This window comes from Lethenteron reissneri, chromosome 42 (genome assembly GCF_015708825.2).
Source record: "Lethenteron reissneri isolate LAM-NWPU_2019-01 chromosome 42, ASM1570882v1, whole genome shotgun sequence".
Taxonomy (NCBI): Eukaryota; Metazoa; Chordata; class Hyperoartia; order Petromyzontiformes; family Petromyzontidae; genus Lethenteron; species Lethenteron reissneri.
Genome location: NC_083820.1, coordinates 7,779,901 through 7,795,429, shown reverse-complemented (window position 1 = coordinate 7,795,429; position 15,529 = coordinate 7,779,901). Strand labels below are relative to the sequence as shown.

The window sequence follows — 15,529 nt, the reverse complement described above, 5'->3', positions numbered from 1 at the left end:
TAGCTCTTTTTTTCGTAAGAAGCGACCTGTCCACAAATGACAGCTAAACAAAGTGGCTTGTCATCATGTGGAAATTTATAGCAGCCAAATGCTCCAACACGCACGCTGATTCTTAAATGTGGAGGGAAAAACCGGAGGACCCGGAGAAAAATCTACGAGACAACGGGGAGAGAGAGACACACACGCAAACTCCAAATATACAGCAGCAGGCGTAAGGGTCGGGATGAAGCCGACGACCTCCTGCATACCAGGCGAGAGAGTTAACATCTCGCCTCTGCGGCGCCAGCTGGGCCCAACTCTCATCTGCTCTAGCAGTGGGTATCACTGGGGGCAAGTTCCCTCCGATCTGGGGCAGGGGGCGGGTGGGGGACTTCCCTTGTGTCCTTGATGGCATCACGGGTCAAGGGTTCACGAAGGCGAGCTGGCGAGGGGGGGGGGCTGCGATGGGAACGCTGGGGGAACTCTAAACTCCACTCCGCCAACAAGCTGCTCGGCCATGACCTAACATTTCCAGTGTGCGCCGCATATGCAGCTCAGGGGACATACTTTCCATTCAACCCTCGCCGCTGCCTCGTCTCCCCCCCACCCAACTCTCCACCCCAACCCTTCTGGTCTCAACCCCTTGGCTCTGTAATGTTGCTATCGCTTGTTTCGTCTTTCATAAACCTCTCCACCTCCGGGGCGGTTAAGAGCACGCGGTGGCCCCCGGACTCCGCTTGCTAACGGCACGAGCGGAGCGCCGCCTCTCACCTCCTCCGGAGCCGTTTGCCCATCTGTCAGGTTTCAGGCAACAAAAGCCGTTTGGCCATATATTGCGATCGGGCGGCTTAGCGAGAACGTCACCCCACACCCCTTCCCCCCCCATTCATTACCCCGCACAATCCGTTTGGCATTTTCATGCCCTGTTTACGCGACACTTCAACGGCTTCTCTCTCGCTCTCTCTCTTTTTTTTTTACGGCTCGCTTTATTTTAAGGATGTTTTTTGGAGTGGAGGATCATGGAAGCTTGCGGATGGACCGCCGGCTTAACCCCGCTTTGGTGTTCACGTAAACGAGGTTTTATGTCGCGACGTCGGTGGATAGGCACGCAAGCCTCGCTTGTGCCGGGCGGAGGGCCCATCGAGGCCACTTTGACATCTGTTGCGTGGCAGGTATGAGAATAACGCTGGGAGGAAATGGTAGAGAGCAGGGCGTGTGCGAAAATAATGCACAACTGCAAATTGTGCTGTGCAAATATACCGCTTAGAATGTCAACGTCTGCATCATCCTCAGCCAGAGTCTATCCACTGCTGGATGCAAGTCTCGCCATGCTCTCGCCATCCCTCACGGTCCTACCGTGCTACAATTCAAAATTCGCAAGGACGTATTTCCGCGTGTATGTTGAACTTCTTCCGCACCGTACGTAGCCAACCGTGCAAATCGGAGGTGCGGATATGCCAGTTATGTAAGAATTATAAGCGCCACGTAGAGCTAGATTATGCCTCGTGAACTCTGAGAAGCGGAGGAGAAAGTGTCGTTGAATCCCGCCACCACCCAATACAGCCAATTAGTAAGGTTTGTGGCGTAAACAAAGCGTGCCAATTCGTTACTAGTTCAAAACCGGTGTGATGGAGAGTAAACCCAGAACATTTACACACCTTACTAATTGGCTGTGTCGGGTGGTGGCGGGTTTATATTTAAGCGATCCAACTTTACCGAAAGAACCAAGAATACCAAAAACCTCCGTGATGGATAATATTTGCCGCGAAAGCCTACGTGTTAAACCAAGCGATGGAGAGTCAAACACTTTGTTACTGCTTGGATAGGAGACCACCAAATTAAAAAGCCAGACGGTGGCAGTCCAGCAGTGGAGGTGCAGTCCACGAGGATAGATTTTGGTCCACTGATTGGATGGAGTCGCTCCGCAATTGATTCCAATCTCTGTGCGGAGCTGTGAGTGTAAATCCCGCGCATGTTGTGTGTTACAAAACGCGCGCTAATGATGGAATTTGGCCCCAAAACATCCCGCCGACACAGAGGCCCTCCTTAAAGAAACATCCTTGAGCCTCGGTGAGGCCTTCCTGGGCAAGTCGTCGACATCGTAATGCTCACCAACAACGGTGGCTATTTAAGTATGTGAGTGAAGCCCATTTGACCAGAAAAAAAAAATTCACATGGAGCAATGGCCAATTCAAGGGCAAAACACTAATGACGTTCAAATAGCAAGGAATTAACATTCCAGATTTTTTTACATGCTGTATATCTGTAACGCCAACAGGGCTATATACAGTGAGGCTAAGGGTCTTTTTCTTTAGCGAGTATCTTAGTCATTGAGCGTTAACCGCTGCATTTGCCCACCTGGTTTTCCATCTTCAGTCCGCGCGCCCGCACAAGATATTTCACTTTTGCGATGCCCCATTTCTTTACGTGGCCAATGACGGTGAATCACGTGACGACTATTTGACAACGAGTGGGGGGTCATCGAGTAATTCACTCTCGGTAGCTGTGTAAATACGGAGGTGTCACTCAAAAAAGTTTTGCCATCTTCAGTAGTACCAATTATCTGCTGTGGCCCACGAATTCCCCCCCCACCCCGTCCCACCTGCTCCCCTGCCTCCTCGGGGGTTGTCTCTCCACTTTTGTGACCGGGGATTTCACCCGGCACGGAATCCGGTCCGGGGCTCGTTGCCGTGTACCCAGTCCGAACCACGCTCTCGGACAACGGAGCAACAACAACAACGACAACCGACGGCAATGCCTTCGATTTCGCCGCGCCTCCGATTTAGCACGAAAGAAGTTCAACGTACAAACATACAACAGCGTGGATTCAGTGCGTTTAAAAAGACAACGCGTTCGGTTGCTCACCCCCCCTACACACCCTTTGCCCTCCTTGTCGTCCATTCTGTTCCGCCAACAACACTTCCCGCTGGGGCGACTGTGAACGCGTCCCCGCTGGCCCGTTGATAGCCGCAGCTAAGTTGTTTTTTTTTTGTCGGAAGCAGACACGGGTCCCCGTGTCGCTGACGTCGAGTTATTCACGGTGGAATGCGGTGCGCCGCGCGCTGTGCGGGGTTCGGGTCACTGCTTCACCCTCCCCCCCCTCCACGTTATCTCAACACTCATTCCTCACTCAGGCGAGAGCCATTGTCCGACGAGAGCGGTGGTGGTGGTGGTGGTGGCGGTCGGGCTGATGAGGGGGGAGCAGGAAACAGCCTCCTTTCCGTCTCCGCGCAGCAATAAAACAAACGCCGCCTTCCCCCGAACATCCTCCCCCCTTTTGACGACACCTGCCCCACACGCGCCCCAGAGCCGCAGAAAATCCATCCCGGACATCAAAGTTCAAAAGCCGTCCCTCTGAACGCAAGGAATTAACTCTATAGGCCACACGAAGGCAGCATCGAATTTTCATTAACCCGACGTAGATTGTTTTTGGCATTGAACAGTTTTTGAACAGTTTATATGGAGTGCTCTTGCCAATAACAAGCGATAAATCACGCAGTATTTGTTAACAAAGCCTGACCCTGCTGATTACACCCAGAAGGTCAAAACTCGTTCAGGAATTTCCCTGCTCAAACAAATGCTGCTGCATAATATTGGTCGGCAAAGCCAACGGGCGTCAGGGTCGGGGTCCAACCCACGAGCTCCTGTATACCAGGCGAGGGAGTTAACATCTCCTAGCCACCACGATGTGTATGAGATTTGGGGCGTGACAATAGACTCAGGCCACCGTCGCTCCTGGGTCTGCGAGTAACCTTTTGTGAGCATTTTTTTTTTTGCTTGGCCGTGTCGGAGGCGGCGGAGGCTTCTTAACGGCACGCAAATTTGGCCCAGATCGTTACGGGACCCGACCTCGAAATCAAACTGCGAATGACGAAAACCGGCGAGCGTCCCGCCCGCGCCCGGACGTACCCGCAGCTCGTCCTGCTGCTGCCGCAGGGAGTCCGGGTCGACGGCAGGTGGCCCCAGCGCGGCCAGGACGGCTCGCGTCTCGCCCAGCCAGGGCTCCAGCTCCTCCAACGTCTCCCAGAACTGCGACGCCAGCGTGTGGGCGCGCTCCAGCCGCTCCAGCCGCTCCGCGTTGGCGCCGCTCGTCGCCTCGAATTCGCCTCGCAGGAGCGCCAGCTTGGCCTGGGCGTGTCGGCGGGGAGGTGCGAGAGAGAGAGATAGAGATGATATAATGAAAAATAAGAATAGGTTTTGCCCTTTCTGGCAATAAAACAGTCGAAACGTCGTGATAATTTTTCGATTTAAATGCAAATTCTTTTGTCAAGGCGCTCTTCCTCCTCCCTCCCAGCTTCAATAGACGCTCCAAGCCCAGGAGGTGTCATTCAGACTCTGTCTTATCGACAGACCTGTTCTTCACCTGAGGACGGCTGCTTGCGTTGTGGCCGAAACGTCGTGAGAATTATTTTATTATGTAATATTTTTATTATTTTATTATTTCCATTCTATGTGACTTTACCGAAAGAAGCAAGAAGATGGGTCGTGAGAATTGTTATTGTTATATATTTTATTATTTTATTATTTCCCTTCTACGTGACTTTACCGAAAGAACCAAGACTATGAATCCCTGCAGTCACGAAAGCTTTAAATCAAAACGGGAGGTGTTAAGATGTTCAAACGCCAAGGAATCAGGTCTACATTATCCACACGTACTTGTGGTGAACATGCAAAAAAACATGCTCTGATAATACATGCACTGTCTGTGAAACTGATTGGCCTACACCAGAAAGGGTAAAACCTATTCTTATTTTCATACTTTGATACTGGCAACAAGGTCCCACGATCGAGGTGATATTGTTGTTTAATCTCTCAAACTTCTGGACCTTAAATATAAATTCGACTTGCACCGGTTTACCGATTGCATCGGTCTGCCACGCACTCTGACTAGTCGTGGCCATTTCGGAAATTGTCGAAATAAAATGAATTTCACCGGTTCAACAACCGCGTGATTCTACCACGTGCTCCACTAGCAGTAACCTTGTCCTCACTATCCGAGTCTGGATTCAAGAGGTGTTACTGCACAGGCCGCGTTTGAATGCAAGCAGCGGGCTAAATATGGGTTGAAAGGGCCAAGCCCTGTTAAGATCCACACATGAATATTGTGGTGTGCTCCTCCAACTGCACGAGGAGGAGCAGAAAAACGACACTAAATTCTCTTCTGAAGCCGTCTCGTCGTGGCGAGCAGCAGATCCCGACATTAGCATCGAGCTCCTGAACATGTTGCTGCCGTTACACGCAAGACGGGTGAAGTCGTGGGTCCATAGCTTTGCAACGTTAAGTTACGTGGAGCTTCTTCTTGGTTCTTTCGGTAAAGTCACGTAGAAGGGAAATAAAATAATAATAAAATAATAATAATAAATGTATAAAAATAAAACATGATAAAATATTCTCACGACGTTTCGGCCACAACGCAAGCAGCCGTCCTCGGGTGAAGAACAGGTCTGAATTATTTTATTATGTTTGTATTTATGTTTTATTTTATTATAATTATTTCATTATTTTATTATTTCCCTTCTACGTGACTTTACCCGAAAGAACCAAGAAGATGAATGCCTGCAGTCACGAAAGCTTTGAATCGAAATTTACGTGGAGCTGTTTGCCGGTGCTCTTTCTGTAGATAACACAGAGAGCCCACCTGTGTTTCCAGACACAACGGGGGTTGTCCCGCGGCAGGCCGTGTTTTCGCTCATCTCTCTCCGCGTGTGTTGTGTTTATTTTAACTTGGTGCGGTGGGATTTCGCGTGACACAATCGTGAGAATACAGAGCGCATTCCCCAGGGGACGGCTCTCGACCAAGTTGAATTAAACACCTCCTACGCATTCTTCACGCCAACACGGAGTGAGCGCAATGCCTCGTGCGCGTTTTTCGTTTTTAGAATGACCAGCGCGGCGCTGGTGATAATAATGATGACGATAATAATGATGGAAGGAAGAGGTGACGGCGGCTCAAGGAGGCCTTCATCCAGCAGTGGATTGACTAAAGCTGACGATAACGATGATGAATAATGATATTGGTGGTGGTGGTGATGATAATGATGGTTGTGATAGTCGGTGTGTGATCATGATGAGGGTTGTGATGATGATGATAGTGGTGGTGTTTTCTAGATGATAATATTATATAATAATGTTGATTACGGTGGCAATGACAGTGATGATGAATGATGCTGAAGAAGCTAATGATGATGACGGCGTTTGATGATGATAATATTTGGTGGTGCTAAACCAGCGGTAGTATTCATGAGGATGATGACAGTGGTGTTAATTAATGATGATGATTTTGGTGGTGGTGTGGTGGTGGTGGTAGTAAACCGGTGGTGGTATTGATCGTTCATTGATGACGATGTTTGGTAATGGTGGTAACACAGATGACGTCAGCAATGCTCCTGCTGACGATGGCGACGACGGCGCATTTTACGACAACGCTCGTGATTGTGATTACGACGTTTGACGACGGATATTGCGATGATGGTGATGACGATGACGACGATGACGGTGACATCCGCAGCCCACGTGCCGTCGCCGCCCAGCGCTGGCGGCGTTACCTGCAGGGCGCCGTTCTCCTCCTCGCTGCACGACGCTCCCACCTCCACCATCGTCTGCTCCAGCATCTCCAGCGAGTCCTTGTGTCGCAGGATGTCGATGGTGAATGCCTGAAGGAGGAAGACGTCGTTCGTTCATTCATTGCCATCGAGAGGATCGCGGTTGCATTACTGGGAGGGTGAAGAGACGGAACTGGCAACCGCCGCCGCTAACGCAAAGCGTCTGCCTTCAATTCAGCGGCCTTTATTTAATGACACGCAAAGTGATGGCCACAAATGAACCCGCAAAACCTCGCTGATGTCGTCATGGAGCATAAACCATCACGTGAACTCCGGTCATCCTCGCAGCACACATCGTGCGCTTTCAGGTGCGCTTCTGCGGCCGTCTGGAACGCTCTTCCTTCAGATATTCGTAAGCCACTGGAGCTATGCACTTTTAAATCGTTCGACTTGAAAAACTCATTTCTTTGGAACTACTTTCTGTGTTGAGTTTGTTGTCCCTTCCCCTCAGGCTCGCTTGAATCGATGCTAGGCGAACTGCCAGATTTGTATCGGCAAGGACCCTCTCCTGAAGATATGCGTCTTCAGTTCGACGCAACATTACATGATGCGTAACACAACGTTCCCGTACTGCAGGCGTCCTCATGGGGCAATAAGACGCCCTGATGGGATCCCAAAGGAAGATTGAGGTCCTTTCGAGAAAATCACAGTAGTGGGAGAAATGGCTCTCACCTTCTGCACCTGCAGCTGTGACATGGTCTGCTCAGGCTCCAAGCGGATGTCTCCCAGGGCCTCCAGCTTCCGCAGCGTCTCGGCTGCCCAGGCCCTCTCAGCGTCCAGAGCCTGCTCAAACTGTGGCAGCACCAACGTGTGGGCAGGGAGGGAAAACAAATTCGAGTGGTGAGGGAGACGGAGGCAGAGAGATGGATGTGTACACACGCGGGACAGATGAATAGACGGAAAAGACGGGCAGAAAAGCAGATATTTAGACAGACAGATGCATAGACAGACAGATAGACAAACAGGCAAGCATATGAGATGGGTGAACAGACAAATCGATGGCGAGAAGAATTGACAGCCAGACAGACAGGCAGATAGATGTATAGGAAGATAGATTAATGAATTGGCAGATGAAGAGGCAGTCAGGCATGCATCTAAGCATATGGGAAAATAGATACATGGATGATTGAACAGGTATATACATTAGCCAGTAATTGAATGAGTGAATGGATGAATGGGTGAGTAAGTGAAGAAACGAGTGAGCGATTGAGTGAATCACGTGAATGAGCAAGAGCATAAGTGAGTGAGCGAACCGGCGAGCGAGCGGGTAAACAAGCGCACAGACGATCGCACGCACACACGCACGCACGCACGCAGGCACACACACACGCACGCACACGCGCACGCACACACACACGCACACACACACGCACATGCACACACGCACACACACACGCACACACACACGCACACACGCACACACGCACGCACACACGTACACACACACGCACACACACACGCACACACACGCACACACGCACACACGCACACGCACACACGTACGCACGCACACACGCACACACATACCCGCCACGCACACACCACACGCACGCACACACACAACACACGCACGCGCGCACGCGAGCAACAGAGTGCGAGCGGCGGCACCTGCTGCGACCGCTGGATGGCGGCGTCGACGCGCCTCGTGCGCGTGGCCACGGCGTCGCTCACGGCCGCGTAGCGCTCGTTGTCCTGCGCCACCGCGGTGTCCAGGCCGTCGCGCGCCCGCCACGGCACCAGCGCCAGCAGCGCCGTGCCCACCTCGTTCACCGTGTCCAGCAGCACGCGCCGCTCCATCACCTGCTTGCGCAGGTCCTGCACCGACGACAGGACGGAGACAGAGATAACCCCGTGTAGCCTGCAATGTACCGTCGGGGCAAGTGCTGTTAGCGAGGAGCACCTATGAAGGCCGGCACGGCACCACAAGGGGGTGGGTGGCCAGCACCACGCCCGACCGCCTTTGTTCGTTTCCCGTGAGCGCGCTAACCACTACACTACCGCTCTCCGCACCAGCACGACCGGTGTCAATTCACACGGGAAGCCGAGGATTTGTCCACGCTGTGGTGTCGGGGTTTGGGTCCCGTGCTGTTTCATGGGACATGTCACAGCGCAGGGGTGTCGGGGGTCGGCATTGCTGAAGGCAGCCACACAGACAACACGGACAGATACCACCGCACCTGATGCTACGTCGTGCAGTACGTGCCGTGGCGTCCGCACTGCGTTGTGTTGCAATAATCGTTCCTCTCAGGGTAGACATCAGTAGGGGGATCAAATAATCGCTGATCGGAACAAATATTTGTGTCCGCGATGGGACCCTTTCGTCAGTGTCGAGGAATTGAATGATAAAAATGGCTAATTCCTGTTCTGGCATGAATATATGTGTTTAAGATGTGCATTATCCTTGTGCTGCGCACCGTTTGGCAGCCTTTGGTCAAGCGCTGGTGAGGCAGTGCCATAAAAGAGTCTGTCTCTGGGACAGGCTAAATAGTTTCAAGGGCAGTGCACAAATAACCAGGCATATGTTTTCAGTTTCTTTTTACCACAACTATGTGAGGTTACGCAGACATGATGCCTTTTAATTGGTGTCTATCTGATGATGTTCGAACATCTTTAACGCTTTCCCGAAACCGGAAAAGAAAAAAGAAAAGAAAATAACTTTACCAGTACCGAGGCTCCCGCAAGGTACAGTTTGGTGCCAGCTACCGTAGAGTGCAGCGGCCGTGTCGCTACGGTTCTTTGCGGTGACTAACGATGTCTATAAAAACAACGGCACGTTCCGAGATTCAGAGGTGAAACGGGACCCAACCCTGCAACTTGCAGACGCCTCGGAACGGGAAAGGGTTGACACCTCGTGCATTTAGGTTAGCAAGGGTAAAAGCCTTTTAATCATTCCAATATCAATTTTCCCGCACCTGCTGCCTGCCCTGCAGCGTGGTGAGCTGCTCCCCGCCGGCCTCCTCGTCGCGGTCGTAGGCCGCGATCGCCTCCTCCGTGGCGTCGAGCCACTGGCCCAGCTCGTCGCGCGCCGCGTGGAAGCGCACGGCCAGGCCGAGGGCCTTCTCGAGGGCGCGCTGGGCCCGAGCGCCGGAGGCAGACACCTCGCCGTAGCGGCCGCGGAGTCCGTCCAGCTTCTCCTGGATCAGCAGGACGTCGTCGCCTGCGCGTCGGATGGATACAAAAAAAATAATCTGTCGATTCTACCCCGTCCTTGCACGTGGACGATGGCAGCAACGCATGCTCAGGAGCTGGATGCCGACACGTCGAGCGGCCGCTAGCCACGACGACGGGAGGGCTTCGGGGGAGAGCTCGTTGTCTCAGCGTGTGCTGTGTGCTGTGTATGTTGAACTTCTTTCCCACCCTGCGGAAGCCGACTGTGCTAATTGGAGGTGTGCTGCCACACTCGGCCGGAGGGCTGGCTTCAGAGGGGAGGTTTGTAGGGCCCTGGCCCGGCAGTAAACACATCTATAGACGGTTACATAAAGTCACGCTGGTTGTAGGGTCTGGCCTCGCGCAGAGAAATCATTCATGTTGCCTTAATTCCGTGACGGTATAGAAGAATGATCACAGTGGTATGGTTAACTCGTCCAACCACACACATACTTTTAGTCTTTATTTTCCAGTTAAAGCGATCGTAACTTTGCCAGTCAATATCTCACGGTGTGTGTCAATATCGCAAACTTAACTGCGCTCCCAAATAACAAGTTACATGCTAAACATAATAAGCACAGATTTACATTTTAAAATATACCACCTATAACAGTCTCTGTAGAGAGGGCCACATGATCGGCATAGCTGAACATATATCAGCCAGTAAATTACACACAAATACAGAACGTATTGGAGTTTCTTAAATTCTCCCACCTCTGTCCACCCAGCAATATTAAACGGGTGCATCGCAATTAGCCGATTATTGGCAGGCCGCGTGTGGTGCGGTAAAGTGTGAGCACTCTCACCCTCTTCAGGATGTCTAGCCAGCGTGGAAGAGTAGGCCAAGTACCTTCTTTTGAGGCTCTCGAGAGCTTCCTCTAGTGGACGCCCTTACACCAGCAGTGCCATGAGCGAGCTCTTTACCTCTCCAAATATGTTACATTTGTTATTTTTTTTAAACGTTCAATAGTTGCTCAAAGTAATAAACTAAGCAATTTTTAATTTAACCAGGTAAGTACCCACTGAGTTACAAAGCTCTTTTTGCAGAAGAGACCTGGCCACAAATGATAGCTCAATGAAGTGGCTCATCGTCACGAGGAAATGTCGAGCAGCCAAATACTCTAAACGCGTGTTTCTAACAATATAATATACATCGTTGCAGATGATAAGTGGTGGCTGTTTTGCCTGTGACTTGGGAGTAACCCACCTGTTGTCTGCTTTAGCAGAGCGTGGCCGTTTTTGATGGCCTGATCCACATCCTGCTTCCGTGACACAATCTCCTCGTGTAGAATCTGTACGGTGATCAAGCGGCGGTGAGAGATTAACAATATTCAATAAAAAAATATATATTCACACGGCCCGTGAATACGCCTCGAAATCAATTAAAAAAGCACCCACGCAATGCTAAAATAAAATGTTAATTAAAAACAGATGAGAAAAAAATGTAACTTCTTGAGTATGAAGTGAAAAGCTCAACTGAAAAGGTCACGCCAATGCAAAATGAAAAAAAAAACAACCATCTGTGAATTAAGGCACACTTACTGATTGAAATTAAATTCAGAAATTTCAAGATGGGAGAGTGATAATGCATGATTGCGGTTAGGAGGAGAGGTCTGCCAATTTGTGTCTGTGTCTATATCCTAATTGCTGCACGTTCTATAATGGGAAGTGCAGTGTACCAGATGTTCATCGTATTGGGCCTGCAGAGGCTCAGGCCTGTAATCCAGGATGTTCCGTAGAGCTGCCAGCCGGTCCTGGGTTTGTGCCAGCCAAGTGAGCAGGGCCACTTCGTTCTCCCCGAAGATGCGAGCATTCTCCAGCGCCTCGTTGAGCAAAGCGGCGCGTCGCTCGCTCCTGAGTTGGGCCTCTGCATGCCTGGCCTGGGCCACCCCCAGCTTCGCCTGGAGCCGCTGCCCATCCTCACTGCAGCTCAGTCCCATAAGTGCTGAGGATAGTTCCTGGGCTTCTTCCAGAGGTTTGGCCCTCGAGGCAATGTCTTCTGCCACACACTATTGTGTGTTCAGTGTCGTTATATAATTAATAGTTTTAATTGTGCGCATGTCCAATTTTGTTCGGACGGTTTGTTGTTGTGTTTGTGGCGAAACAAAAAAAAACAAAATTAATCAAAAGGGGCATGCAAGGATTATAAATGCAAAACATAAATGTAACAAAACACAATGGAATAAAATATAATAAAAAAACACAAGCACATGTAGGTACAATTTCAAGGAGTAAACCCTTAAGTAACTATTTTTAAGGAATATAAAGATTAAGAATATGCTGGCCTGATATGTCTGTGACTAAAATCACGCAAAATGTGACCGATCTCATCAGAGATCAGAAGCCAGCAGGCACCGAGCCTGGCTAACACTTGGATAGGTTTCCACCAGGGCTTGCCAGGTGCTGTAGGCATGGTGCTGAGATGGCCAGAAGATAAAAGTGCTGAACGTCACCCCCTCCCAGATGCTGCCATGGAATTGGTCAAACTTGCCAATGCAGGACCCTCCTGGATATATATAATTGGCAGTATATGAATTGCTTATGAGATACAATAATTACATTTTCATTGTCCATAAATACAAACATGCCACTTGAGTGATAACGAATTCTGCTCTGGATGAGAGCATATCATGAACTACCTGCTGCCACACCACGTGGCATGACAATATCACGTCTAAAGCCAGTGGTACAAAATTCCACATTCATATGCCAGAGACCAGTCATAAAGGGCACCTGGTCTGATCATGAAATCTGCCACTCTACGGCAAAATAAACGGGCAACGGGTAGTGGACAGCTGTGGTTGTTGGGGAAGGCCATGGGCGGTGAAGGCCGCACCTTGTGCTGGTCTATCTGCTCCTGGATGGCCACGGTCTGCGTGCCGATGGGCTCGGCATTGGACAGCCGCCTCTCAACGGCCGTGAGCCAGTCGAGCAGCGGCTCGAGCGTGTCGTGGAATCGCCGCGCCACCGACAGGATCGCTTCCAGCTGCCGCTGCCTAAACGCGAGCGCCATGTGTGAAACGAACGTGCGGTGGGGGGGGGGGGGGAGACGCACACACGAGCAAGAGTGAGCGAGCGAGTGCATTCTGTTGGAACATGAATGCAGCGCAGCGATTTGATGAATCGTCGTGATTCTGACCCGCCATTCTACTCAAGAACGGCTTCATTTTCTGTCCCGGGTTATGTACGTCTCAAGCAGTGGTTAAATGTTAGGGTAGAGCTGTGGTTTCGTGATAATTATTAGTTTTCATATCGCGTCGTCGTTCAGGCAAATTGTATCTCACAATCGACTACAGATGAGCAGGAAACGAGCCAAGCGGTGAGCGAAGTGCGAATCCTGGTGAAGGATTATTAAGACCTGGGATTGAACCCAGATTTTTCAGTGCTCATTAAATCCTTTGAGTGTTATTGTATACATTTATTATTGAAGGTGTATTGAAGATGGTATCTTCAATACACCTTCAATCATTTTCAGGAGTTATTAATTATTACAAGACGATTTTTTCCCACAGATTTTTAAACAATATTTCCATTCACGTGGTTACTTTGTAATTTTCTCGTCATTCAACAGTGCGGGTGAAAAATGTGGAGTGAAATATAATAATGATTAATTAAAATCGCCATTATCATCTCATCATATGCATGGCTTCCCGACGAGTTAGATCTCCTCTCCTATACAAAAAAGCCCTCATTAAGGCCTTGGCCCAACATCAGAATGCGAGACGCATGCTGCCCTGGTCGCTTATAACCACGGCTAATGGCAAAGCGATGACTCTCCGCCACTCGCGAGACCCGCGAGTGAGTCAAATGAATTCCATTCGCATTCATGTTCGGCCGCTTGTTGAAAAACCGGGACCTCGTCGACCGACCCCCCCCCTCCAAAAAAAAAGTCAGGAGAAGTGTGCCACTCATCCGTGGCGAAAAATGTTTTAGAGCTGCTTAGCTCTTTTTATGCTCTTTCTGCCGTCGCCCCAAGTATCCCCAAGGCCCATCAGTGGCCCCATCCTCTCTGTTGACCCCCCCCCGACCCCGCCTCTCTCGCCCTCCTCAACGCCCATTCTTCTCGGTCCCAAGCAGAGGTCGCAAACGGGTTTTGATTCCTTACCCGTACCCGTACCCGCACCAGGGTCACAAACGGCTACCCGTACCCGTACCCTGCCGGGTACGAGTAGCCGGGTATCTGGATAGGGTACGAGTATCGGGTACCCGGTTGCGACCTCTGATCCCAAGTCGCCGCATCCGAACTGCCCAAGCTGCCCCCGACACACCCGTGGCAACTCGTGGGTAGCCTGACCGTGCGCGCCCGTCCGTGTCTGGCAGCTGGCACGAGCCAGCGCGCAGATGCGTTCTAAATATACGAAACGCGGGGGGAGGGGGGCGGAGGCCCTCTCGTGTTGCACGGGGATGCAATACGCGGGCGGAGGGCGCGGACGCGAGTCCAACGCGACGTCGACCCGCAATGCATCGCGACGCGAGCCGTGGCGCCACGGAGGACCAACGAAAAGTTCCTGAAATAGCTTTCTATTATTAGCGCATTTGCGTGCGTGTGTGTACGTATGTTTTTATAAACAAAGATTCCTGTAAAAAATGTCTTAATGGACTGTTGCGGTGGTGGGGGAAAGTGCTGTTAGCGAGCACCTATTAAGTATTGAGGCGCGAGCAGCGCACAAGGGCGTGAGGTGGCCGGAAACCGCACCCCTGGCCACATTTGTCTCCCTAGTGCTGATGTATACGCATCGCACCAGGTGCTTATATAAGGCTGAGCTGATCTAGAGGAGACCCAGGACCGGTTCACAATTCGCAAACTGATGCTTGGCCGTGGCCAGGAATGGAACTGGGTTTCGTAGCGAAGCGGGCGAACAGCTACACCGCCGCGTCCCCGTGCGAGCGAGGCGTGTATAAACGCACGCGCCGCCGAAACTTGTAATAATGAAAATCTCGAGGAAGTCCGCAGCTCCTTGCGGGCATTTTTCCTGACAGTTACAAGAAGAGCGTTTGGCCGTGCAGACCGTGAAAAAAAAAATTCTCTGGGTTTTTGGGAATTGATTACAAGAGACGGCTAATGCGGCTTGACACGAGGGCTATGATTAATGGCGCAAGTTGATCCGCCGAGGGTTTTGGTTTTTTTCTTCTGACACTTTTTCCAAGAGCTCCACAAGGATCCTGATACATTTCGAGACTCTCCTTGCAGACTCGGCACATCGGTGTGTTCCTGGAGGCCAGGAATTGTTTCAAAGACGAGCCGATCAATCACGGGACACGCCAACGCATCCGCCAAAACCCACCTTGGCCGGGCCTCTGCAGAGCTTCAAAACCCGACCGACAGAAATAAATTGCACATTTGAAATATGTCGCTCGTTAAGACTCTATCGAAGGAAAGGAAAGAACAGAGGGTTTTGTTTTTAAACTTACCAGAGACGCTCGCACAAACGACTGAATTTAATCCAACGACGATGACGTGAATGTTATTTTGTTCTAGTTTTTTTTTTTAACCTGTGAGCAATCAGTCCTGTCCTCTGAGAAAAACCTATCAGTCGAGGTATGGCGCAAGTCTTCGGACAAGTTGTTGCACAACCTTAGTTTGAAATGTACACTGCCTCAGCCAATATTTCCCATGACAAGTTGGCAAAGCGCTCGGCACTTAGCCTCCGTGGCATTAATCAGGCGCAGTAAAATGTGCGTCAGCGTTGTTCGCTTCGAATGTATGCAAATATTATGCAAATTATACATTCCTGTTACATTTAGAGAAAATTGGCGCAAAACAAACAGTCAAAATAAATGATTGTTTGCGAATAGAAGCA

At 50.6% G+C, this 15,529-nt stretch overlaps 1 protein-coding gene across 21 annotated transcripts in view; it reads right to left on the bottom strand.

The window, feature by feature from the left end:
- Positions 1–15,529, bottom strand: part of LOC133352837 (microtubule-actin cross-linking factor 1-like) — a 326,018-nt gene that overhangs the window by 48,912 nt on the left and 261,577 nt on the right. For 17 of the 21 annotated variants that reach the window (XM_061568768.1, XM_061568771.1, XM_061568769.1 and 14 more), the window contains 8 exons: positions 12,565–12,724; positions 11,408–11,737; positions 10,936–11,020; positions 9,494–9,738; positions 8,190–8,396; positions 7,254–7,373; positions 6,525–6,632; positions 3,889–4,107 (listed from right to left, as the gene is read on the bottom strand). In XM_061568768.1, coding sequence (XP_061424752.1) covers positions 3,889–4,107; positions 6,525–6,632; positions 7,254–7,373; positions 8,190–8,396; positions 9,494–9,738; positions 10,936–11,020; positions 11,408–11,737; positions 12,565–12,724 — 1,474 coding nt within the window. The remainder of the gene's footprint in view (positions 1–3,888; positions 4,108–6,524; positions 6,633–7,253; positions 7,374–8,189; positions 8,397–9,493; positions 9,739–10,935; positions 11,021–11,407; positions 11,738–12,564; positions 12,725–15,529) is intronic. The other 4 variants (XM_061568775.1, XM_061568786.1, XM_061568783.1 and 1 more) reach the window with 1 other exon arrangement.